We start from the raw sequence: 25,844 nt of genomic DNA, 5'->3' as shown, positions 1-25,844 counted from the left end.
GAACCAAATATGATATTAAGGTGTAACCGAACAAGCTAAGGAGCATGCCTACCTAGTTAACTTACTAAATTTGTCAGGTTATTTTTTATTATTTTTCTTTATCTTAATGCAAACATGATTTGATAGTTAAAGATCATTACCAATCGTATGGGGACACATATGGCTTAAACATTAAGTAACTCTGTAGCGACGATTCTTTGAATGATTTCGATAGGTGGCTAAATTAAAGTATATTAAAATTATTATCATGCAATATATGTTACTTATAATAAACTATTAAAAATTTTCATTAATTAAATATATTATATGCATTGTTACGTACAATACATATAAATTAAAGAGTATTTGGTTCTATTACTTTTGAGAAAGGAATCAAACTCATATAGTATATTATATATATATATATATATATATATATATTAGACTTAACTTAATATTACAAGTCCAAAAGGAAATTAGATCAAATATTGGACAAATTTTTTAAAGCGAAAAAGCATAACAAAGTGACGAGATTAAATTTTACTTTATAGTGAAATCACAAACCAAAGCGATGTTTTCTAAAGAATAACAATTACTCAACTAGTGATATGTAAAATGATATATAAAAAACTTACAACTTTATGCGAGTTTTAAAACATCAAAAATTTATAAAATAAAAATTACAATTTTATAATTGAACTAAAATTGCACTGACGAGATCAATCAAATATGAACAAATCCAATCCAATTCGACCGGGATAGTGATGCCATGAGAGGATGAATTAGGGATGGCAACGGGGCGGGCCCGTCCCCGCCCCCGAAATGTCTCCCCATTTCCCGTCCCCGCCCCGTTCCCCGGCGGGGATGGGGAATTATTCCCCATCCCCGTGACCCCGTCCCTGCGGAGATTTTCCCCGCCCCATTTTTTATTTATGCCTATTAAAAAGTTAATATTATAAAAAATTCATATACTTAAAACAAGCTACTAATATTATCATATTACAGAAGATTAACTACAGCAATTACATAAATTATCGACAAATTTTAAAATTATTATATTGGAAACAAGCTAAATAAGCAAACTAAAAGGATTAACTACATATAATCTCAACATTCTCAAGTTTCCTGAAGAGGATTAAAATATACAGTAAGAGGATTACCTACTGAGATTATCCTCTTAGTTTGCTTATTTTAAAATTACTTACTACTTAATTTTAAAAAAAAAATATTTTTTTTTTATCTTGCACACTAAGAGGATTTTTTTTTTTGAAAGCCAAGTAACTTGGTATATTAATGAACGAACATAGTAATAGAGTCTGGAGGGATTACATCCCAGTACATAGGATGGTCCTGATCGAAAGCTAACGAAGCTAGTGTATGAGCATGCATATTAACAGCTCTGGAAATATAATGTAAAGAACAAGAAGTAAATAATGACATAGTTGTCCTGCACTGGTCCACAATGACCCCAACATAAGATCGAGTTCCGGTACCTCTTGATGTTACCATGTTTCGCAACTCCATACAATCTGTGAGTAGATCAACCATCTGTGTATCGCGGCCCTTAAGCCATGATAGAGCTTCCTTGCAGGCTAGAGCTTCTGCCATAATAGGTGAAAAAGCACTCGGTAACGTTCCTGCCGTGGCCGCCATAAACACTCCTTCGTGATTGAGTAGCACAACTCCGTATGTCGCTTCTCCCGTGTATTGTCTGTAGCCCGCGTCGAAGTAACACCTGGGCCGGTCGTGTGGGTCGCTCTCCGGCAACACGGTGGCATGAGGCTGGTAACTCGCACGTCCCAGCCTGGTGAAGGCTTCCTCGGCCATCACCGCCCTCCTCACCGTGGATGTGGGCCGTGGAAAGCTTCTTTCCCATAATGCCGAGTTCCTTGCTAGCCACAAATAATATAGAATCTCAACAGCCAGCCGTACCTGCCCTTCCGTCAACGAGTCCAGCACGCCTATGAACCATGATTGGAAATGATTAGTCAGAATATTCGTGACAGGTAATCCCGAAATATTCCAAACCATTTTAGAGTAATCACATAGAATCAGTGCATGCATAATATTCTCATGTGTAGTGCCACACATGAGGCATATAGGATCCACCTCCACTCGTTTAATAATTAAATTATCAGTGGTGGGTAGTATGCCAGACACAGCCCTCCATAGAAAGATTTTCCATTTGGGTGGTACTCGTAATTTCCACAATGTAACCCATTTATCAAAAGTCCCTGGGTTGTCAGAATAATCTCCCATAATTCGCCTATAGGCATTCTTGACCGTGTATACTCCTTGTGTGTCCCCCATCCAATACCATGTGTCATCATAATCTGGGCTTACCGGTATTCTTGAGATTCGGGTCACATCCTCAGGAATAAATAAATCATTAAGAATATGTGGATCCCAGGTACCTGTATCTTGATCTATCAGGCCACTCACTAATGCCCCTCGTAACTCCGCAGGCATGTGTGTTTGAACCAAAGGGCTAGGATCATCAGATAACCAAGGATGTCCCCATATCAATGTATCCCTACCGTTTCCAATCCTTCTGCGCACCCCGGCGCAGACTAGATCATGGGTGGCCATAATACTACGCCAGCAGTGACTTGGGTTATTCCCTATGGTAGCATCAACAAAAGTGGTCGTAGGATAGTATCGAGCCTTATAAATCCTTGCTACCAAAGTGGTGGGTTCCGTAAGAAATCTCCATGCCTGTTTTCCTAGCATGGCCAGATTAAATGCACGAAGGTCCTTAAATCCTAACCCTCCATATTTTTTAGGGATACATAATTTATCCCAAGCTTTCCAATGTATTCCACGATCTGTACCTGTCCCCCACCAATATTTGTTCATAATACGCTGTATAGACAAACACACTGATTCAGGCAACAAAAAAACACTCATAGAAAAAGTAGGGATAGACTGAGCCACACTTTTTAAGAGCACCTCCTTCCCAGCCTGTGAGAGCAATTTTTTGTTCCATGATCCAATTCTCTGCCTGATTTTATCTTCTATATATGCAAATACAGCCCTTTTATTTCTTCCTATAAAGGAAGGAAGCCCAAGATATTTTCCAAAATTGGATGCCAGTTCCACTCCCAAACACCACGCCACCTGCTCTCTCTGCGCCATCTGGGTATTTCTGCTAAAACAAATACTTGATTTATTAAAGTTCACCATTTGGCCAGACAATTTCTCATATCTAATTAGGCACTGCTTAATAACAGCTGCTTCCTGAATATTCGCTTTGAAAAACAACAGACTGTCATCTGCAAAAAACAAGTGTGAGACCGGTGGTGCCCCTCTGGCCACCCTACATCCATGTATAGCCCTATCTATCTGTGCTCTCTGCAATAACATTGAAAGTCCCTCCGCACAAATAATAAATAAGTAGGGAGAAAGAGGATCTCCCTGCCTGAGCCCACGAGTTGGGGTTACACATCCACCCACCTCCCCATTTACCACAATTGAATATCTTACTGTGGTAACACACAACATAATAAGACGAATCCAGTGATCATCAAAACCCATAACAGTCATCTATCATCCTCCTCAAGAAAGGCCATTCCATTCTGTCATAAGCTTTTGACATATCCAGTTTTAGTGCACTCCACCCCGCACGGCCACACTGTTTTCTATGTAAATAGTGCCCCACTTCCGTTGCTACCAAGATATTATCTGTAATTAAACGCCCCGGGATAAAAGCACTCTGGGACTCTGAGATTATTCCTCCCATCAACGGTTTCATCCTATTTGCAATCATCTGCGCCATTATCCTGTAAACAACATTGCTTAACGCAATTGGCCTCATATCTGCAACTGTCTCAGGTAGTGTTTTCTTAGGGATTAACACTATATTAGTATCATTTAATCCCTCTGGGAAGACACATGAATTTAAAGAATCTGTTATAAAACGTGTAACCTCATCCCCCACAACACTCCAGAAATGCTGATAGAATCCCGGATTCATTCCGCACACTAAGAGGATTAACTACATATAATTTCAATATATAATCTCAGGAAAATATATAGTTAACTTTTTATATATTTTAAAATTAGCTATTAATTACTTTATATATATATATATATATATATATATATATATATATATATATATATATATATATATTTAATTTAACGGGGATTCGGGGACGGGGCAGGGATCGGGATTGGGGCGGCGAATGCCCTCCCCGTCCCCGGCGGGGATTGGGAAATTCCCCCATCCCCGCCCCCCTTCCCCTAAAAAATCCTCGAACCTGCCCCCGTCGGGGCGGGGATCGGTTTTTCCCGTCGTGAGCGGGTTGAATTGTCATCTCTAGGATGAATTAGTCCAAAAGGACTAGTTTATACAAATTTAGGTAGGAGATATAGCCAAAGAAGGAGATTAGCCTATAACATTTTTCAAATTAAAAAGTGACTTATTTGTTGACTTCCATTTGGAAGATTGTAAGTTCGAGTCTCAGTGGAGGCGTTATTAGCTCTTTGTGTTTCAGTAGGTTGAGAAAGTATATGAACAGATACTACATTGTAATTGAGCTAGTAGCATTAAAAAAAACTTCTATTTTGTACACAATCACGTAACCAATTTTAGTACATCGTACCGTACTACTTCTTTTAATTTTTTTTTTTTTGGTTTATAACTCAAAATTTATAATTGCGTCAGACTATATCATTGATCTTATAAATTGTCTCTATGTTTATGAAGAGATAAATCGAGACAATATAATTTCAAAATTCAATACTAAATTGTACATTTATGCACACAAAGAGTTCAATCTAAACTGAAAAGCCTCAATGTTAATATCTAATTTAATTCTAAACATAAAAACTATTTTAATACACTAATCATCATATAACTAGATCGGACCTCTTAGGTGAATTTTCATATTTTAACCAAACATCCACTAATTCTTTCGTAGTCTAAACTCAACACCTCTACAACTAAATTGTAGTTAGAAGCAAAGCGTCATGTGCACTACACATCCTCCTAGGTCGTGTGTCACAACGATACAGTGGACTATAAAACATTTAGACTATAAGAAAATAGTTCGACACAAATTTTTTTAATTATTTTTTTTTAACTCATGTTATTATGCTTCATTTAGGAATGACAATGGATATTGGGTAATGAGTGGATTGGGGTACGCTACATCAATAACTCGACCCATTTTATACTTTATTCATCTATTTCTCATCCGATCGACATTGAGTGAACTTTTACAAAACTTGGTCACCCTGCCTGACCGAGTGCAGGTGTCAATAAAGGTACCCACCACTTATAATTGTATTAAATAAATTAAAATATAATTTAAATTATTTACATATAATAAAAAATAAAATTCACTAAATATATTAAGGCCCTGTTTGGTAAAATGGATGTTAGCTGTTAGCTGATTGTGTTAATTAGAGGGTATAAATAGTTGATAACATTAGCTGATTGTAGAAAAGTGTTTGGTAAATTAGTTGTTAGCTGATAGTTGTTTGGTATAATTTCTTCTTTCAAAAAGCTTATTGAAAAAGTTGCTTGAAGTAGCTTTTTGAATTTTAGCTTTTTGGAGTTGCAAAAAGCTAATTAACCAAACATTTATATTGATATTTTAACTAAATCAAACAATTAATAGTGGTCAAATAGGCCAAAATTGACTTATAAGTTAATTTTTTACCAAACAGGGCCTCAAACATAAAATAAAAAAAAATATTCAAATATAATAACTAAATTGTTAAATTTTTAAAAATAAATTTATTAGTTTATAACTAAAAATAGTAAAAAGTTAGCAAAATATATAGAAAAATTTATAATTAACTACATATTACTTCTCTCTCTCTCTCTCTCTCTATATATATATATGTGTGTGTGTGTGTGTGTGTGTGTGTGTGTGTTTATTTATTTATTTATGGTGGGTCAATGAGATTCTAGACGGATTTTGTACATAAAATTTTAATCCAATCCAACTCATTGTGGGTTTTATTTTTTAAGGCACACCATTGATCCACCACCACTATCACAAAAAAAATAATAATAATAAAAAATAATTATCCATATTGGGTGGGTTTGGATGGATACCTATGACGCGAATTGAAATTGTTATCCCTAGCTTTACTAGACACCCATACCATACCTTGAAGCCATAAAGCCGTCCAAAGACTCATGATGAGGTAAATCAAATCAATATACTTTTAAAACTAACATCAAAGTGTATACTCATTTGCAAAAATGGGTCAACTCAAACCCTCAATGTTCGTAATATGAATCAAACTCCCATCATGCTACTAGAACCAAATCTTAAATGAACATTCTCATCCACTAGACCAATATTTTAAGACTATTTCGACACATTATTATTTCAATACTTCCATACCACAGAGGAATCAGAGAAACAACTATAAAAATAACTTAATTATTTTGTATAAACATTTAATACCATCAAAATGAGGTATTGCTACAAGAATCAAAACTTATTTCACCATATTACGTAACAACTAAAGTTCATTTTAGTAATTAGTTATCATGAATTGGACAAATCTTATCATGAGTTTTAAAAAAAATGAAGACTAAAGGATCAAATAGTCCATATGATCTATTGCCAAGGACTTTGTGGTCCAATAGCACCAAGTTGTTCCCTCATAGGGGAGGTTGCGGGTTCGAGCTTCAGTGAAGGCAATATAGGCAATATTGAGCATTTCTTTCTGCAGCCACAAACAGTGGATGACCATGAGCAACTCTAAAGGACAGTGAAACATATGCATTGTCATGTCGATCGATGCCGATAAGTCTTCCGTCGTGAATGACTCCACCGGTTCTGATGAAGCCAACGTCTCTTCATCTAGCAATTAAGTAGCTCCTTTATAAGCAAGACAAAGCGAAACTTTCTTGGAATGCCAGGTAATCTGTTTGACTTTAAAGCTAAGTATTCGATTTACTAAAATTAGAAAAATTAATTTTTGAAAATTTGTACCTTTTTGAGTTTTCAAGATCCCGATGCAAAGGTGATTACTGCAAACAGATTTGTTTGTGAAATATGCAACCATTGGTTTAAGAGAGATCAAAATTTACAGCTTCACAAAAAGGGTCACAATCTGTCATGGAAGCTGAGACATAGATCAAGCAAGGGGGTGAAGAAGAAAGTTTATGTTTGCACTGAACCTACTTGCATTCACCATGCATGATCCTTCTCAAGCTCTCGAGGATTTGACTGAAATCAAGAAGAGTGTTGTCGGGTTGGTGTTGATAACTGGGTCTTTGGTCACTATGGGGTTGAATGGGCTTAAAGGTCAAAAATTAAACCAAGTCAACAAAATTATTTTTATTTAAATTCCATGTCAGCATTGTGTAAGGGTTACCTGGAGAAACCTGAAGCAAATATTAGGTGAACAAAATTTTAAAAGTAAATGTGTCGAATTAGATACGGAGTATTATTTTAGTTTAAGGTGTGAATTGAGCAATTATTAATAATAGATGAGACTTTTTGACCCATCTAAGTTCTACAAAAAATGAATCTATAAATTAATCAAATATAATTATATATTGTTACATTAAATAGTAAAAAAAAAGTAGTGACATTTTTTAAATTACTCATTTTATGTATTGATTATTATGAATGGATTGATCTCACAACCTATATAGCCAACACGAATAGTTTATGTAGTTTTTGGTGACAAATTGTAGAAAAAAGAAGAATCTATAAGACCAAATTTATACATATATCTTTTTAATAAAATTATTATAAATAGGATTCAAACTTTTATCTATTTCAGTCAAATTTTACTCTTCCTGCACCCCTTTGCTTTGTCTGCGTGGGAGAAAAGAATAAACCCTCACAAAATTCCCATTCGCCTTTCCTTTTCTCGTTTCGTGAGTTTCTTCTACTCCCGGGCCCAGCTCTCGCTCCTGTTGCTTCTGCGTTACTTCTCCCGCAATAAATTCATCTCTGCATCGCTCCTTTTGCTTCTCCGGCGGACTTTCCGGCCGATTCCGCATTCCGCATTCCGTCGCCGGACGAAGTTGTAGATACTCCCGGCTACTGCTCGAGGGAAATCTACAGCATGGCGTCAACGGAGGGGCTTGTGCCGATCACCAGGGCTTTTCTGGCTTCTTACTACGACAAACATCAGTTTCCTCCTCTCTCCGATGAGGTCTCTCGTCTGTGCGATGAAATTCGGTCCATGGCCCGTGATCTGCAGCAAGGGCGTACTTTGAGCGAAGGTATGGACTATGGATGTTCATTTCGACGATTTTCTGCTAATTTACTAGTTCAGTTATTTCTATAGGTTGCTGCCGTTACTACTCTTTTAGTATGGTTGTGAACTTTTCTGTGACTTGATGTTATGCTGAATTCCTGTTTGGTGTAGATTAAGCGTGTAGTTTATGATGAATGGGCTAATACGATAACTGATTATTTGCAAATGTTAACTGCTTACTGTGGTTGCCCTTGGGCTAGTCATTATTAGAAGAATAGTGTCGGTCACATTTAGCATAACTATTGGTCATGGGATTGAAGCAGATGTGTTAATGCTCAGCTTGGTGTAATGTAGGTAATGTGGGGGAAATATTTGTGGATGTTTTTGATTGTTTGTATAGATATACTAAAAACTCTTGTTTTAAGGGGGTAGGTAGGTGATTGTGTAGTATGGATCCTTGATCTCTGCTCACTCTGACCCTGGTGCGATGAACTTTATGTTTGCTCCTCTCTGTATCTAGTTACCATTGACAAATTTCTTTTTTGGGATTGCTAACTTGAAGGCCATAAGTCAATAACTAGGACATCTCTGACCCATTGGTACTACTGTGGAAAAGAGTCAAAGGCTTCTCTGATCTTGGACTAGATGACTAGATCCCTGTGGAGTTCTGCCATCCCAACCAATGAATTGTTAATAGTTTTTAAATAGAATATTTTGCATTTCTGAGGTGAGTTGAGCATCATAGGTGTGAGTTTCAGGGGTCCAGTTTACATTTTGAGACTGCCCATCATAATCATGCTTTAAACTTTAAAGTTAGTTAACTGAAATTGTCAACTGGGTTCAGCTGGAGGGGGATAGGTGTAGCCTCCATGTTTGTTTATAGGAACTTGTCTATGGACAGTACCCTTCCTCTCCTTCATCAGATCTAGATCTGATGACATGTTTGTCTCAAAGAAAGAAAGAAAATGCTCCATAACAAATTTGCTTCAAATAATGACACTAATATTGCATGCCTGATTCATGAGCTGTCTCTTCTAGTTCTTGCATTATGCTTATCTTTTTGAAGGATCGATACTATAAGAAAGTTTAGCAAGTCTGGGTTTATGTTGAACATGGGGTGTGATGAAGTGCTTGCAAATCCTCCCCCCTTTCTTTCAAATTCATGCCAGCAGTTTTTATATGTAATTTCTCCAGACTATTGATTTATGGAAGGATCACTTTGTATTATAGTAACTTCCATATTTGCCTATTTTGTAATATGTTGTGGTTATGGATGTGTGCTAACTCATCATTTGAATTTGATGTTTTGATAGGAGAAAGTTTATTGGTGCACGAAGCAGAAAGTACGCCACCCCACAAAATTGATGAGAACATGTGGAAAAACCGGGAACAGATTGAAGAAATACTTTTCTTGTTGAAAAGATCCAATTGGCCTACAATGGTGTGAGAAACACGGCTTTATGATTTTAAGTTTCAGTTCTATTGACCTTGTCTTAAGTTCTGGCTGTGTTGAATTATTGATGTTCTGTATTTAAGTTTGTTTATAGTTTCAAGGCAATGCTTAGAAATTCATGCGTCAGTTATAGTGATCACTAACTTTACCAAATCAGTTTATTAACAACCTTGAAATTCTTGAATTTTCCATAGGCTTAATAGAAATGTGTTTCTTTTCCCTTTATATTTCAGCTTCAGCAACAATCAACAGCTCAAGATGCTGAACTTGGTGCTGTCCTCTTGCGGTTAAAAGAAAAATTTGAAAGTGCATTGGAAGTATTGGTAACTTTCCAAGCCAGGAATTCTGAACATGTATTCAACACAGGTTGGTTGGTTGATGTAATACTTTGTGCACATGTATAAACTATCACACACACACTTAGTGTGTATATATTGATTAACTTGTTAGCAATTACTATAAGCTGTGTGAACTCATCAATAATAATTAGCAGGTCAAAGTATGTCAGAGGTCCCTGTACTAAATTACTTTGTTCAATTTAGCCCCTCTACTAAAATTTTGGTTAATTTATTCTCTATACTCTTGAAATTGATAAAATAAAGAAAAATTTAATGTCATTAAGACATTAACTATAACTGTTAAAATTGCTTATGTGACCACTAACGTTGCGCTAACTGTTTAAAATATATTGATGTGGACATGCAATGTCAATATTTATCTATTTCAAAAATATTTATAAATATTTAATGTATTAAATCAAATAATAAAGAAAAAAAATTTCTTTCAATAGTTGTGGAAACCTAGAGCCACTGCTGGTTTCCTCACTGCCAAGATCTTCATCAAGCTCAAGGGAGAACCAGTGTTTTATACTTGTACAACACTATAACTAGCAAGATAATATTAGCTGCAGATTATTTGAAAGCTATCAGGTATATATAACAACATGCTCATTTAAGAGAATGTCAAACATGTATGCTAACAAGTCAATTGTGAAACTAACTAGAGAAGCAGCAACAATTCACATCATTGACTTTCATATTTTATATGTTTTAGTAATCATTGCCTGTTGTTTTACTGATTTTATTATGAAGGTAGAGGAGTTTGGTAGTTCACATCATGACTAGAGGTGTAGTGAAGTCTTTTAGTTAAATTGCACTCCAAGTTAATTTGGTCTGCTATTTTTTTTCATGAAGTCTTCAAGTCTTGTTGTGTTCATTAGGACTTTGTTCCATACATATAGCAATCTTGATGATTTATGCAACAGGGTTAAATTTGGCACTTACTCTGGTTTCTCTGATTATATCTGCAGTTATGACTTACCTGCCTCAAGACTTCCGTGGTACACTAATTAGACAACAGAAAGAGCGTTCTGAGAGAAATAAGCAGGCTGCAGTCGAAGCTTTAATTAACTCTGGTGGAAGTATACGTGAACAATATGCTCTATTATGGAATCAACAGATGGAACGGTAAAAATTGGTTTGGTAAAATGTTGTTCTTTTTACACTCTGTGACATGGTCTAACCACTGATGAATTTAACTTCTTATAGACGGAAGCAATTAGCTCAGCTGGGTTCTGCAACGGGTGTTTATAAGACGCTGGTGAAATATTTAGTTGGAGTACCACAAGTATGTCAAAATTTACTGGATACAGCCTAGGCCTTGATTTATAATTCTGACCCAAGTATACATTTTGATTTCCTATAGCAGAATGCTTTTTCCATGGTATATATTTTTTCCTTATTCCAATTCCTTGTGTCATGGATGCCTCATGGCACAGCAGTCTGAATTATCCAGCATTACTTTGTTTAATTACTTCCTTTCTGAAGATTGACATGCTAGGCATGTTTTACTTGCTGATACTGTTGATGGAGTCTTGTCAATAATAGTTATTTACTTTATCATATGACACTATGGTGCAGGTGTTGCTGGATTTTGTTCGACAGATAAATGATGATGAAGGGTATTTATTTTTCCTCAATTCTGACTACCTTTTACCTTATTATTTTTTGAAAATCTGTTCATAATCTTCTATTACTTGGGTCCATATGCAATTGATCTATGAACCCATTAGCAATTCTTCTCTCCTTATTTTTGAAGTCTAATACTCTATTTTAACACCAGGCCAATGGAAGAGCAGCGACATCGTTATGGTCCACCTTTGTACAGCCTTACCAAAATGGCACTCAACATTCGACTTTTTCTATCTCTGCTATGGCAGCACCTTGAAGCGGGAAAACTGTGAGATTTACTAAGATTCTGTAATTTTTAAGATTTAAATTTAAATTTAAATTTTATTGTAATTTAACTTTATCTTAAGAACATGTTATTCCCTTGCTTGTGATGTGATTGTGATGGGCTACTAAGTCGTTTTGTTCTTATTATCTGAGCAGACAAGGGAATCAAATACCTGTTCTGGAAAAAGCAGTGGATGTCTATGTATCTGAGTTTGAAAGGTTCATCAAATTTATTGGGTAATATTACGCTTTGTGTGTGTGTTTTTTTTTTTTTTTTTTTTTTTTTTTAAAATACAAAATTGGATTTCATGCTTTCTGTACCCCTTACTATTTTTTTTTTGCCTGATGTGCTTAGGAAAAGATTCAGCAAATTTATTGGATATCCTTTTTTTTTTCTTTTCATTTTCTGCCTATTTAAATGTACTTTCATATCCTTTTTCAGTAATGTATTTGTAAATGCTCCATTTTTTATTACTGCTGAGGATGCTGGTGCAATAGAGGCCAGGTGTGTTTGCGGTCCTTTACTCCTTTATGTTATCATCTGAACACTTAGGAGTTAGGATTTGGACTAAATATACAATTCAAAACTTCTCAGGTTTGTTTCTGAAAATTAACTGTGGTTAAATCGTTATTGGGTGCAGTAAAAATGAAGAATACCAGGAAGTAAGTGTTGCAGCAGGAAAAACACACGAGGTCAGCTTCTTTGTTGATAAAAGAGCTTTGATGTTTGATACATGTTGCTTATTTTCATACTGCTGCACCTCATGTTACTACCTAATCTTTTGTCTGGGCTAGAAAGAGTTGCTTTAATTGATGATTCGTAGTCATGTTATTGGCCTACTTTTTTCAGGTTTCATTGACGGTTGAAGACATAAATTCTTATATTGCTTGGGATTTCTCATTGATCCAAGGGAGACTGAATTTGGTATCATCAATGCTTTGAAATTCTTTTCCTTCAGTTTTCTCTGCATTCTTTGATGATTTTTTAATCTATGATAGTAGCTAGTCAATGCTTACATTGATGTACCAAAATTTTCAGCAGGATATTGGTTTTAGCATGGAGTATGAAGATTCTTCTGGAAAGAAGACGGTATTACTATTCCATTACCTTTCTTGTTTCATCAGAACAATTTCTTTCTGTTTATGATTCGTGACTTCAATTGCTTTGTTTTTTCCATGTATTCTTGGTCATTGCAATACAGCCAATCTTACCTTACAGACGCTATGAATCTGATCAAGTAAGTTATTGCTTTCAACTACATGTTTTTTGTGTCGTAATTTTGTGTTCTCACCATTCTTATTGGTTCTCTTACAGGGCAACTTCTGCACATGCATGGCTGGAAATTACAAACTCGTATGGGACAATTCTTATTCATCATTCTTCAGCAAGGTACCTGAAATATTGCATCCATCTATTGCCACAAACTTATCAGTCTTGAAGCTTTAGAATATGGAACACAGACACACACACACACACAGAGGATACAACAAAAAATGGATGCTTGTGCCCCTAGGCATAGTTTAGTGGATGAGAAGTTCACTTAAGATTTACTTCTAACGGCAGGGTGGGGTTCAATCCCTGCTCCGAACATTTGTTGTTTTGGTTTGGGAGAAGCTCCTTAGTGTATAATTTGGTGTTGAGTCTCAAAGCTAGATTAGCTCGATTTACCTTCTCATGGGCGGGAGGCAGCTTCATAGGTTGTGAAACTTGGATTGTTAAAATAAAAATAATAATAATAAATGGATGTCTGCTCAATACCCGGTACAACCCAAAAGTTTTTTTGGTTGTACCTGGTACAAACATGCTATCATATTTGTGTGTTTATGCAGCATGTGTATGTATAGAGATTAGAGTGACAACTTGTTCTCACCCTATTGGTATACTCTTACCATTTTGTTTTTCACCGTGTAGGTCCTGCGTTACAAGGTGGACTGTATACCTCCAGTTGTGGAGTCATCGGCTTCGGCTAATCAACTAGAAGGATGAAAGCAGCCTGCCGGTACTTTCATTCCTCAGTTGTAATTCGCATACCAAATTGTACCAAGTTAATACATGCAAAAACTTCAAATTGTACCATTTGTTGTCTCACTTCGATTGTAATTTAGAAATATGGTTATTCATGTTAGCATTTCGCATGCAAAATTCAACATCAAATCAAATATACCATCCCATCTCTCTTCGAGTAATATGTTGATGGCTTCCTTAGTTTTGTTGTCTGGAAATATTTTTTGTGTCAATAATATTGGACATTATGATGATAACCATTCATGATAGTTATGATGAATGTCAAACATTCATTTTGAGGCCAAAGATTTTGCAACATTCGTTAGACATTCATTTTGAGGCCAAAGATCATCAGTACGGTAGACATTCGTTGCCAAAGATTTTGCAACATTCCCTCTGACGTGCCAAAAGAATGTCAAACATTCATTTTGAGGCTCACCAAAACTGAGATATATCTCTGAAATGAGTGGCCAAATGGGTGAGTTAGATTGAACCCTTCTCACAGTCTTTCAAAACTCAATTCACATTGATTCAATTCCTAAAATAAGAAGTAGAAAAGAAGAAAAAGGCAAGAAACTATGCATTAAAAATTGATGAGTTACAAAACATGGGATACTAGATATTAGTAGAGTTTAATTGTGAAAGCTAAAGCCAAAATGAAGCTGCAACTAGCCTAAAACAATTGGAAAAGAATTGCTACTGGTTGAGAATAAATTGTAGTGTCTTACAGAAGGGATCAATATAAGAATAAAAAAACACACAAACATCAACTATGTAATTTTGCTCTATTGGAATTAAAATGGCCTTTTAGCCTGACACCTTTGCCCTACGAATAAGATGGGGGGATTCTCCAGGGAGCAAACAGAAAAAAACATCATCCTGTTCAAAGAATACCCACGGTTTGCTTCTTGTAACTATGGCCACAGATGGATGGTGCGGTGCATGCACAAGTAATTTCCCACTGAATGTTCTCTATGCTCACCGGTGTGAATTAACACATGAAGCTGCCACCTCGTCTTGGACTTGCCAAGAGGTTAAATAAACCGTCTTTCCTTATTAACAAAACAATAGAAACACACAGCATCAAATTCATCATGCTACATTTTGCCTGTAAGTTCCCTCAGCTTGGGAGAATGCTATGGTATGGGCGCATCCACAAGAGCCATTTTTGTGCATACTTCTGATCCCCTACTTCACTGAAACTTCAGCAGAGAAAGAAACCTAAGAGTATCAAGAAGTCTACTAATTCACATTGCAATCTCTTAACAATTGGTTTTCCTTGTTCAGATACTTGCTCCAAAATTCTTTGTAATCTCGGATGCCCATATCAAGCCAGGGTTTCATGTTACCGTTAAAATGCAAAACACCAGCGTTCTTTACAACTTTAGTATCAAGACCATATTCATGACCCAATCCTGACAAAACCCATTTGTAATCAAGACCGTAAATCTCATCCTGAAAGGTAAGCAAGCTGGCACGCAATGACAAACCTTCTTCTGTGCTCAAATGCTGTACCCATTGAACAAAGATGCAAAACTTAGATAACATTCACTTCAAGGAAAATACAGAGTATGTAATGCATGCTTTATAGTTGGATCAGAGACAGTATTGTATTTTAAACTTGTAATAACTACATCAAGAGTAAATATATCTAGACAGTGTAAATTGGGATTTTGATAGTATCTGCTACTATAAAATAGTAGTTTACAAGTAAAATTTACCTCCTAGCTTATCTTATAGGTAACTTAAAGATACACATACAGAATACCAGAGTTGGTAATACTCCCTCCATCCTAAAATGTATGCCTTGATAGACTTGACTCGAGCTATTTACAATTCAATTTTTGTAATATTTAATTTAATTTAATTTTAGTGTATAAGATTTAAATGTTTAAAAACTACATAAAAAATTCTAGCATACATGTCTTGAGTTTAATTTTAAGGGAACAAGTGGAAACTAACCTCTTGCAGAAGTCCTTGGAACTTTCCAGAAAGGTCTCGCTCCCGCCACCTGTCAAGATCAATGATATTTAATCCTGACATCCAAGCACAAGATTTTTCATCCGAAATCTTGCCACCTAAAAAGTTCTTCAGTTCAACCAGCCTAACTGAGCAAACCTGTACAGCACCATTCACTTTTCCACCCAAATTAATTCTCCATAAGTCTGACAAGTCTCTTTGGACAATAATGTCATCATCCAAAACCACTACTTTCTTTAAAGAATGAAAAATCTTAGGAAGGAGATAGTGTGAATGAGTAAACACGGATAAGTACTCCGTTCTTTTAATCGTAGATGATTTATCGACTTTATGAAGGAAAATACGATATTCCTCAGGCAACAAGAGCTGCGTCGGAGTCCCCTTAACATCATCCAAATTAGGGTCCTCTATATTCAAAACCTGGACTGTTGCTTCCTTATACTTGTTTAGAGAAAACCATAATTTCATAGCAAAGTAATTCTCTCTGTCTGTCAGAACATGAAATACTTGAGTCTCACTTTCCTGAAGATATATACAAAGAAACCAACCAACAATTGGTTAATAGCATAAAATAAGTTGAGCAATGCAAGAAAATGATAAGAGAGCAAATACGTACTTTTGCATGCAGAACTGTAGAGTTTACAACTGCAGATGATGCAAGTACATTCTTGGAGAATATAATGTAATGGTGCAAATCAGGATTCAAATATTTCTCTGCCAAAGACTGCTCCTCATCGAGTGGAGAAGATCTAAAATATTCCACAGTAAGTCGCATTGACAGACAATGGAGACTCTTTGGTATGGTTTGTACCGCAAGTTGGTAGAGGAAAGCACTCTGTTTTGCATGGAAATTAGCTTCATCCTCTGTCAGATCCACTAGTTGTCTAAATTTCTTGTCAACATTACCACATTCCACAGGACAAGCTTTTGCTTTCGCAATTACAGCTTCCATCTTACCTAGCTTGTTTTCAATCCTGGTAAAACACACAAAAAGCAGACTTAGCAACATGACAATCTACTTGTCAAAAAAAATGTATTGTGACAGTCTATAATACTTAACCAATATTGCATGAATATTTTTTAACTAAAATAACTAAACTTTTATTTAACAATTACAAAAAGTGTAAATTTATCACCCAATATGAGGACTAATCATGAAAAATAAAATCCTTTTTTGAGAACAGAGTTATTTGGGTTCTTTTCAGGCAGCCACAACTCTCTTGCTATTCTTAATCCAATGCAAGTAGATAGAAAAATGCTATTTTTGTTAATCAAATCAAGTAAAATAAACCCAAGGGGCTAGTTATACTTGCCCATTTTAAACCCTGAAAGAATAGCCAACAAAACTGAAAAAGAGAACAAAAGTCCTAACTAAATCAGGATATTCATCCTTTGAAAGAATTATTTCAGCTGCAGCTTCTTCCCCTTCCTACTGTTTGTTGAAAGTTTCAGAAGGCACCCAACTGCTTCTAAACATAAAATTCAACAAAAACAGGAATTAATGTCTTAATTTGAACTACTGAATATATTTCCTTCACACTGAAAAGAAACAGATGGAGATAGTAAAAGTTGGAAAGATAAAACTACTTAGTCAGGCTAGCCAGCCCCAAAATGGATCTTGGAGACAATAAACCCAATTACCCACAAAGGTTGGAATTTATGGTGCAGTCCTGGTTTGTATCTAATCGTGTCAATCAGTGCATTCATATACATATAGTACCACAATGAATTCACAATCAACATCCTTCCTAAAGTAAACAAGAGAGGATGCAACATCATTTCATTCATAGTGAGTTCAGAATATAAGCATATATGATAGGTAAAAAATTTCATTCCCATCATAGAGAATATTAGAAATATAAGCATATAGGTCTAGAGATAAAAATAATAATAATAATAATAATAATTGAACATACATTGAGGGAAGATCTTTATCAACAGTAGTTTCACTAAGCACACGCTCAAAGTCCTGAATATTTTGCTTCATTTCAAGTGATAACTTGTCCTGAGTTGGAAGCTTTGCAATGCTAGGATAATAAGCCCGAGCCACATATAATAGGTCCTTCATCTTTCTCACAATAAAATCATTTACTTTCTCCCTGTTTTGTTGACGCCATAAGCAGTAGCTCCCATATTTTAATTCACAAAGCTTTACACTCTCCTCAGTATCCTTCACTTTTTCAGCAGCAGCACCCTTACTGTGAACCTTGTTGCTCTGTGACATAAATCTAGATCATGATTTACAGACCCAATTCCAAGAACTCATAGAGAATTCACAAAGAAGAAATAGGTGGCAACTCAAGAAATACATACATTTTCTTTAGGGTGTTCTTTAGGCATAGCAACTGGCAGCGGAGGACCTACCAATAAAATCAAATTAGTACAATGATGAAATTAAAATAAAGAACACTGCAATCCATATAGTTATGCAAGGAGGCAAGAGATGAGAGAAGCTAGGCAGACGCAATTTGGAAAGGATTGTTAAATGTAGGGAAACATAAAAAGACTTGCACAACACAAAGTGAGATAGAACACAGTTAATTAAGATGGATATACCCTACCAATAGTAGTCTTGTTCTCAGCTTCCTTTATAATGTTCTTCTGAAAATCCTGTAAACATGTGTAATGTTAAAAGTTAATGATATGTGCTAGTTCAAATATTGAACCTTAAGAATGAACATTCAGCAAAGCACTCATGTAGTTCTTGTGTTACATATCACTTCTCAGTAATGGATTAGTCAAATAGTGTCTAGGTGGTCAATGTTCAACAATCAACACTGGATGGGCAGTTAGTTATTCTCAGATATAAAAAGACAATTATTCCATGTGGTGGGGATAAACCAAGGGAAAGAGTATCGGATCATCCCACTACAAGTCTTGTTTCTAAAACTGCAAATGCTCTTTGACCACTCTACTCTTATTTTTCTCTACACCCACTCCCCGTATTGTCCATTTTCTCTCTTTTCTTGGACCTACTATGCAACCAATGATTAAGGCAGCTGGTTAACCTTAGAGCTTGATACATAGACTTTTTTTTCACAAATATCTGTCTGTTGGCAAAAGGAGAAGAGAAGAAAAAGATCCTCATCTTAAAAAGATAAGGAATAAATATTCATAGGAGTCACAAGAACCCACCAAATAGTAGTTCAAATGACTCAATAAAAGTAGCCCCTCTGTCAACCGAAAAAAAAATTTGTGAAAGTAGCAAATCTATTTCTTCTTAAAAAAGAAAAAAGTTCATTCTATAGGAATTTTTGAAAAATAAAAACTAGAAGGATCCAGAAAATATTCATATAAATTTTCATTCTTTAGGCCAATTATAGAGAACTTCCTTGTTTAGAACTGCCTCTACTAATTTCTTGTAACACAAATAGTGACATGTTGGTACTATGTTTCTTTATTAAATCAAGTTACATTCACTTGTTTTACTTTACTCAAAACAATATGATGAAAAGAAAACCATCAAACAATTTCCTGAATCAGAGCACCAAATGAATAGGGCTAAAAAAATGTATAAAATTAAATAGCAGCTATCATGTTTGAACTTGAAGACCAGAAACAAGTAAGATAAAGCTTCAAAACTCTCAAAACTGCTGGAACATCATTTCATATAACAGATGAATATAGTTGAACAGGAGGCATTGAGGTAAACTCTTTTAGAGTATAAGGAGTCTCATTTAAATCATTATACCCAAATCTAGTATCATTTGAGATTGAATATATCTAAGCCACAAATTGCATTTGAGGTCAAAACTAAAATTTGATGAAGACCAAACGCAATCTCAAATTTGGACCTAACATCAAGCTCACTATAATAGAGCAAATACATCTATCTAGGGTTTTCAGTAATCCATTTGGTTACTGTGAGGCTCTAAATCCAACTTTTGTGCTTAACTTATGAAATTGTGTATCTATCTGAGAAAGTTGTATTCCTCCAATCTCATGATCACAAAAGTCCATTTGTTTTTCACCTGTTTTCTTTTCTTTGCTCTGTTTCTCATTCATGCCTAATTTTCAAACACTTTCTATTCTAAGCACCCAAATTCTTTATAAAAACTTTAAATACTCATTATTCTGATCCATAAGTTTGCAGCCAGGGCAAACTACAGTTTTTCAAGCATGAAGCTATAGATAAGGGTAAGCAAATAAAACACTACATAAATCAATTATAGATAACCCAACACACAAAAATTTAGTCATAACTCATAAGCATCATATAATATGCAATAAACCTTTGGAAAAGTAGGTTCCAATCTTCTTATAACATCATCTATATGACTTGATTGCTCACCCTGCAACCATGCATAAAGAATAAGCACAATGAGAATTATAGCCCTAGAGTCTTTCACATAACTGTGTAGGTATTTTAATGCAACAGGAAATGAATCTATGCAGTTCAAGGTACTTCTTTAATGAAAATCAACAGGTTATGAAGACATGGCCAAATGTACCCACCTTCGATTTGTTTCTAGATATAGTAGCTTCAGGTTGATCATAAACATGAACCATTTTCTGGTAGGATCAGGAGCCCCAAGAAATGAAACAAGTATAAGAATGAGTAAGCTATTAGAAAGAGGAAAATACAGGAGCTATTAACCATTTTCGCTAATACATTCAGAAATATTAACACTACTTACAGTGAATGAAGTTTGTTTTTCAGTAACATATCCTGCAAATCAAACAGCAGGTGTGTTACTGTTAGTGAAAATTCCCACCAACAAAGCCTAAGCTGAAAACTACAACAAAGCCTAAGCTGCAAACTACAAATTTGTCCTTCCTTTTCCATTTTCATTTTGTTTATCCATTGAGATGAGATAGGAATGCGATCCTTTGAAATTCATAATGAGGATCCTCATCAATCATGTCTGAGCGGAACCGTTGGACCTTAGTCACTCAGAGTTGCCCCCCTCCTTTAACATGTTTTTAGAAGGGCTCCATTGTGCTGTAGTGAAAGTAAATGGAACTAAAGAACTCCGAATTGCAATGCTTTCCACAGATCACAAAGAATAAACTAAGGAGAGTATCGATTTGGTTGAGGCAACAGCGGAAAGCAAATTTAAGCATTACAAAAATGCAGATCTACGCCAAAGATGGAAAACGCGAGAGCCAAATCCTTACCGGGTGAAGGATGGAAGCCATTGTGTAGGCCGAGCAAAAAGATAAGAGGCACGAGCATGGAAAGAAACACGAGACAGAGAACAGCAATCACCAGGAAATTCCACCGCCTCTTCCCCGGCGGAATAGCGTAAGGCGGTCCACCGCCCTTCATCTCCTCCTCCTCCTGGCACTCGCTCCCAGCGCCTTATCACTGTCCCCTAATGACCTTTAATATCTCCTTCACGGCCAAATCTAACAGGCATTGAAGGATCACGTCACCTGGAATCCAGCCGGAAAGTTGCCCTCTATGAACTGATGTGGATTTAGCACTAGGCGGTGTCGCCGTCGAGTGGAATCAAACACGGAATGTTGTAATACGCCAACTGGGAGATTAGCGAGAGGAGGGAACCGTGATGCCATGTGCCCATGTTGGTGCCGAGAAAGCGAGAATTAGAGGATACTGGCCCAGCAACCCGGATCTTCATATTGGGCCAGACACCCAACCCGCACGGCCCAACACACCAACCACATTGGCAAATTATACTGTGCATCCGTATGCACCAGCAAAAACGACGTCGTTTTAATAAAACGCGCGTCTCCCCTTAAAAAAAAATCAGGTTCGATTCCCAGCAACAACATATGAACTATAATTCCATAATCTAATCTATGAACTAAAAATTACAGAATGAATGAACTAAAATTCCATAATCTATAAACTAAAATTTCAGAATCGATGAACTACAATTCCATAATCGATGAACTATAATTCCATAATCAATGAACTATAATTCCATAATCTATGAACTAAAATTCCAAAATAAATGAACAATATAATGTTGTTGCTGGGAATCGAACCTAAATTTTTTTAAGGGGAGACGCGCGTTTTTTAATAAAAAGACGTCGTTTTGACATCTGTATGCACCATGCATGGTGCATACGGATGCACAGCATAACGATTGAACCACATTGGGTAGGCAAATTATGCTGCGGACCGGGTCCAAAACGGCGTCGACGCCGTCTGAATTTTTATTTTTATTTTTAAAAAATAAAACTTCTTTACTTGTCGTTTGTTTTCAAAATTCGTTCTTCTATATTAACAATTTTAAAATTGAATATTTATAATTTTATATCTCAATATACAAAATTACGAACTCAATATCCACAATTGCAGAACTCTATATTCACAATTTTTGAACTCTATATTCACATTTATATCAACAGTATAACACAATTTGTAAATTTATATTCACAATTTTGATGTCTATATTCACCAAAAAATATATATATCATTGGTTGAGGAAACGGTGCCACTAACGGCACCGTTATTTCATACGCGCGTTTTGGACCTGGACCCGAGTCATGGCATAACAATTGCATTGGGTACATCCAATGTTGACCCTCTAGACGCCTGGGGACCGCCTAGAGCGCCTAAAACGCCTAGGCGACCTAGGAGGTCGGGCGCCTAGCGCCTAGGCGCGATTTTTGCAATAGTGGGTACATCTCTTTTATTCTCGTAGTCTATGTATTAGTGGAATTTTTTTTCTTTAAATCTATGCCTTATGATATTTTTTTAAATCAATGTTTTTTATTAATACGGGTCGAATTTGTCAGTGAACTACACACAAAAATGCATGCATTATTCCAAATCCTCTGGTTCTTGAGTGCCAAATGTACCAGCAGATCATAAGGAAGAGATTGCTTTAAAATTTATCCATCAGCTTACTGTTCTTAACGAACCAATCACATAAGGGTATTTATTGTTAAATCATTCCCTATTATATATACTCCGTTGATCTCTAGAAGGCCTTAAACTCATAATAGTTTCATTCATTGGTTTCAAGATACTATATTGAATCTTTTGTGCTTACAACCTTTATTAATCATATACACAATTTATATAGCTACAACTTGTACATTTGTTTGTCTTTGAGAGACTGAGGAAACATACAATTCATACTTTTTCTTCTCATAACTTGTTGTAAGAAGGATTTGTGAATCTTTTGGATGTTGCGATATGCTTGTTGTAAAAGAATTATCGACACTAGTTGTTCGTCAAGGTTGGTAGTAGTGCCCACCAAAGAACATGGATCGAAATAGTGGCTGGCGAAATTCTAAGGAAGACGCCCTTAGGTGGTGGATTACGTATTGTGGAATCACTATAAAATATTGATTCAATCTTTCCTTGTCTATTTAAATTATTAAGTTATACGGAGTATATGTTTAGCACAATTAAATATTGTGATAGGAACTTTGCTCTATTCATATTACAAAATTCAAGTTCGGCAATATAATTCAACTATTTATGTTTAAACTTGCCAATAATCGCTTATATTTTCGCAAGCACCTTAAATATTATTTTAATTGTAAATATATTTATGTTCATAATTTTATCATAGGAATTCACACATAATAATTATTAAATAACAAAAATTTTATATATGAATAAACCTCATATAGGGTATATTTTTATAACATATTTTCCGTGCTTCGCACGGGACAAATACTAGTTAATTTTTAATATCCTAATCCACCTCTCCCTCTTAGGGTATTTGTTAATTCTCATTACATATTACTCCATAGTATATTACCCGCTAGATGTAAACAATTAATTTACCAACCATTTTATTACAAACCTTGAATATTACTAGTTAATTAAAATAATTATCATAATCAATTATAGGGCATGGTTCAAGTGCGGAGATTCTACTAGGTGAAAGATGGGGTAAGATCTGATTCGTTGATCAAATCTAGATCAACGGCTCAAATCAATTTTTTTAAAGCGTGTCCTCAGTAAAGAAGCAAACTGTAAAAAATGACGCATCTTATGTGTTACAAATACACACTTTAAGAAGGAAAAACAGTCGCTTAAAGCTTTAGATCGACACACCTAAAGTTGTAACAACTGACGCACGTTAAGCACGCAAATCGCGCACATTAAGAAGGAAAATCACACATCTTAAGAAGTAAAACCACACACCTAAAACTTTAGACTGACGCACCTTAAGCATGGAACCACGCACCTTAAGATGAAAAGCCACACACCTAAATTTTAGATCGACGCACATTGAGTTTCAATAATTGACGCATCTTAAGTACACAGCACAGAAACCACGCACCTTAAGCACAAAACCATACACATTAAGAAGGAAAACCACACACCTTAAATTTGACCTAGACGCAAAAAGACCAAATTGTCACTGCATATTTTTTAATATATATTCAATATAGGCCGTTGATTTTGATTAGATCAAGGACTCAAAATAAACTTCATCTTTTACTTGAAATATATTACTGCATTTGATCTCTTATGATCGGTTATAAGCTAATATCCATTTGCATTATGTGACTCATATTAAAGTTATTATGGCATATAGTGTCATCTACGTTTAATATTGGCGGGACTACTTAGTCCAAATTGATAAATAGATGACTTTATCCTCAATCAGGTTAAGGTGACTTCACTCCTACTCATGCCCTATATATCGTCACGTAACTCATTGTTTATTTGTATTAGGCAAAATGCAACGCTGTGCTTTCATAAGTTATATTATATAAGGTAGTTTCCAATTTAATCGAACTAATTAATAATCCAAATTTGTAATGGTGTATCTAGCAGACCACGTGATTCTCACTTTTAAGATTTTTAAATTTGAATCCAAATTTAAGTACTCCACATACTAATATTATCATCAAAGATAGAGATAGTAAATCGCGTTATATTTCTCAACTAACTTACTGGCTCCTAAATGCCGGTTACCTTTTCCATCGACTAGAGCATTTCAGGTGGGAGAGAGGCAATCAAATCTATTCGCCTTCCGGGAGAAGGCGACTAGTTTCTGGTGGCCTTTTAAGCCCGCCTTGCCACGTGGGGCAATTTATATCGTGTAATACGGCGCACATAGCAATGTGCGTCCAGGCACAAAACGTTCGCGTTTCATGCTGACGTCATACTGACATCACTCCGTCCATCCGAACATACCAAACCTCATTAAGTGTATTCAGTTAAAATTTTATGTGTATTGTGTTATGTGTTTATGTGTATTCAGTTAACCAAACCCGTTATGTGTATTCAGTTAAAAGTTTATGTGTATTGTGTTATGAGTTTATGTGTATTAATATATTATGTTAGATTATGTGTATTCTATTATGAGTTTATGTGTATTCTGTTATGAATTTATGTGCATTCGAAACGGAATTTTTTTTTAACAACTTAACAAAACGACGTCATTTTGGGAAATGCGGGGCGCACAGTGCTATGTGCGCCCTGGTGCACTGTATAATGATTGGCCACGTGGGGCAAGATTTGGTTCGTCCCGTCTTGCGGGACCGTTCTGACAATTCTAGTAAATAGTAAATATTACAAATTTAGTGATGTGATATTTTGAAAGTATGAGAAGATTGCATGATGGGAAAAGTAGTAAAGAACTAAGGGGTCGTTTGGTTCACGGAATGTCAGATTACCTTAGGGAATGTTAGATTGCTGGGAATGTTAGATTACTGGGAATCTTAGATTCCTGTGTTTGGTTAAAATTGGTGTATGTTATATAATCATGTTTGGTTTAGGTTTATCTTTTATACACACACTATAATATCTCTAACATAACCAAGGTTATCTTACATAACCTAAGAAATTGAAGGGAATCACATTCCCTTCAAAATCCTATGTGGAGGGAATGTGACATTCCTTGGGAATGTTAGATTCCCTCAGATAATATGAACCAAACATAGGAATCTGAGTTTTGGAATGTTACATTCCCTTGGTTATGTTATATAACCTGAACCAAACGCCCCCTAAAGATATCCTAACCATACATCAAATGCAAAGTTGAACATTAATGGGGCAAAAATATATTTCTCTTTTTTTATGGGGGTCAAACATGAATAGAAGAAATGATGCATTCATGGTTCCTTGGCT

General features: G+C 35.6%; 3 protein-coding genes across 5 annotated transcripts; 1 reads left to right on the top strand and 2 right to left on the bottom strand.

Moving 5' to 3' along the window:
• Positions 1-1,269: 1,269 nt before the first annotated feature.
• Positions 1,270-3,342, bottom strand: LOC109181157. Its single transcript, XM_019330912.1, has one exon. The coding sequence runs from the start codon at positions 3,340-3,342 to the stop codon at positions 1,270-1,272; it is 2,073 nt and encodes a 690-aa protein (XP_019186457.1).
• A 4,397-nt stretch (positions 3,343-7,739) lies between these two features.
• On the top strand, positions 7,740-14,053 carry LOC109181943. 2 transcript variants are annotated; one of them, XM_019331923.1, is made up of 15 exons: positions 7,740-8,185; positions 9,474-9,601; positions 9,847-9,979; positions 10,923-11,079; positions 11,161-11,239; positions 11,533-11,573; positions 11,735-11,851; positions 12,004-12,084; positions 12,290-12,352; positions 12,489-12,540; positions 12,698-12,772; positions 12,890-12,937; positions 13,050-13,085; positions 13,163-13,237; positions 13,760-14,053. In XM_019331923.1, the coding sequence occupies exons 1-15, from the start codon at positions 8,026-8,028 to the stop codon at positions 13,832-13,834; spliced, it is 1,320 nt and encodes a 439-aa protein (XP_019187468.1). In that variant the 5' UTR covers positions 7,740-8,025; the 3' UTR covers positions 13,835-14,053. The 2 variants fall into 2 exon arrangements, with proteins under 2 accessions (XP_019187468.1, XP_019187467.1); XM_019331922.1 differs by having other exon boundaries at positions 12,887-12,937.
• A 468-nt stretch (positions 14,054-14,521) lies between these two features.
• LOC109182237 (probable galacturonosyltransferase 7) lies at positions 14,522-21,356 on the bottom strand. Of its 2 annotated transcripts, XM_019332350.1 has the most exons (10): positions 20,951-21,356; positions 20,470-20,501; positions 20,288-20,344; positions 20,065-20,124; positions 18,394-18,442; positions 18,146-18,192; positions 17,749-18,047; positions 16,449-16,806; positions 15,815-16,354; positions 14,522-15,361 (listed from the first exon to the last, which is right to left on the bottom strand). In XM_019332350.1, the coding sequence occupies exons 1-10, from the start codon at positions 21,099-21,101 to the stop codon at positions 15,095-15,097; spliced, it is 1,860 nt and encodes a 619-aa protein (XP_019187895.1). In that variant the 5' UTR covers positions 21,102-21,356; the 3' UTR covers positions 14,522-15,094. The 2 variants fall into 2 exon arrangements, with proteins under 2 accessions (XP_019187895.1, XP_019187896.1); XM_019332351.1 differs by lacking the exon at positions 20,065-20,124.
• Between the last annotated feature and the right edge of the window lie 4,488 nt (positions 21,357-25,844).

The sequence above is a fragment of the Ipomoea nil genome, unplaced genomic scaffold (genome assembly GCF_001879475.1).
Source record: "Ipomoea nil cultivar Tokyo-kokei standard unplaced genomic scaffold, Asagao_1.1 scaffold1043, whole genome shotgun sequence".
In the NCBI taxonomy this organism is placed as follows: domain Eukaryota; kingdom Viridiplantae; phylum Streptophyta; class Magnoliopsida; order Solanales; family Convolvulaceae; genus Ipomoea; species Ipomoea nil.
This window is presented reverse-complemented; position numbering and strand designations above follow the sequence as displayed.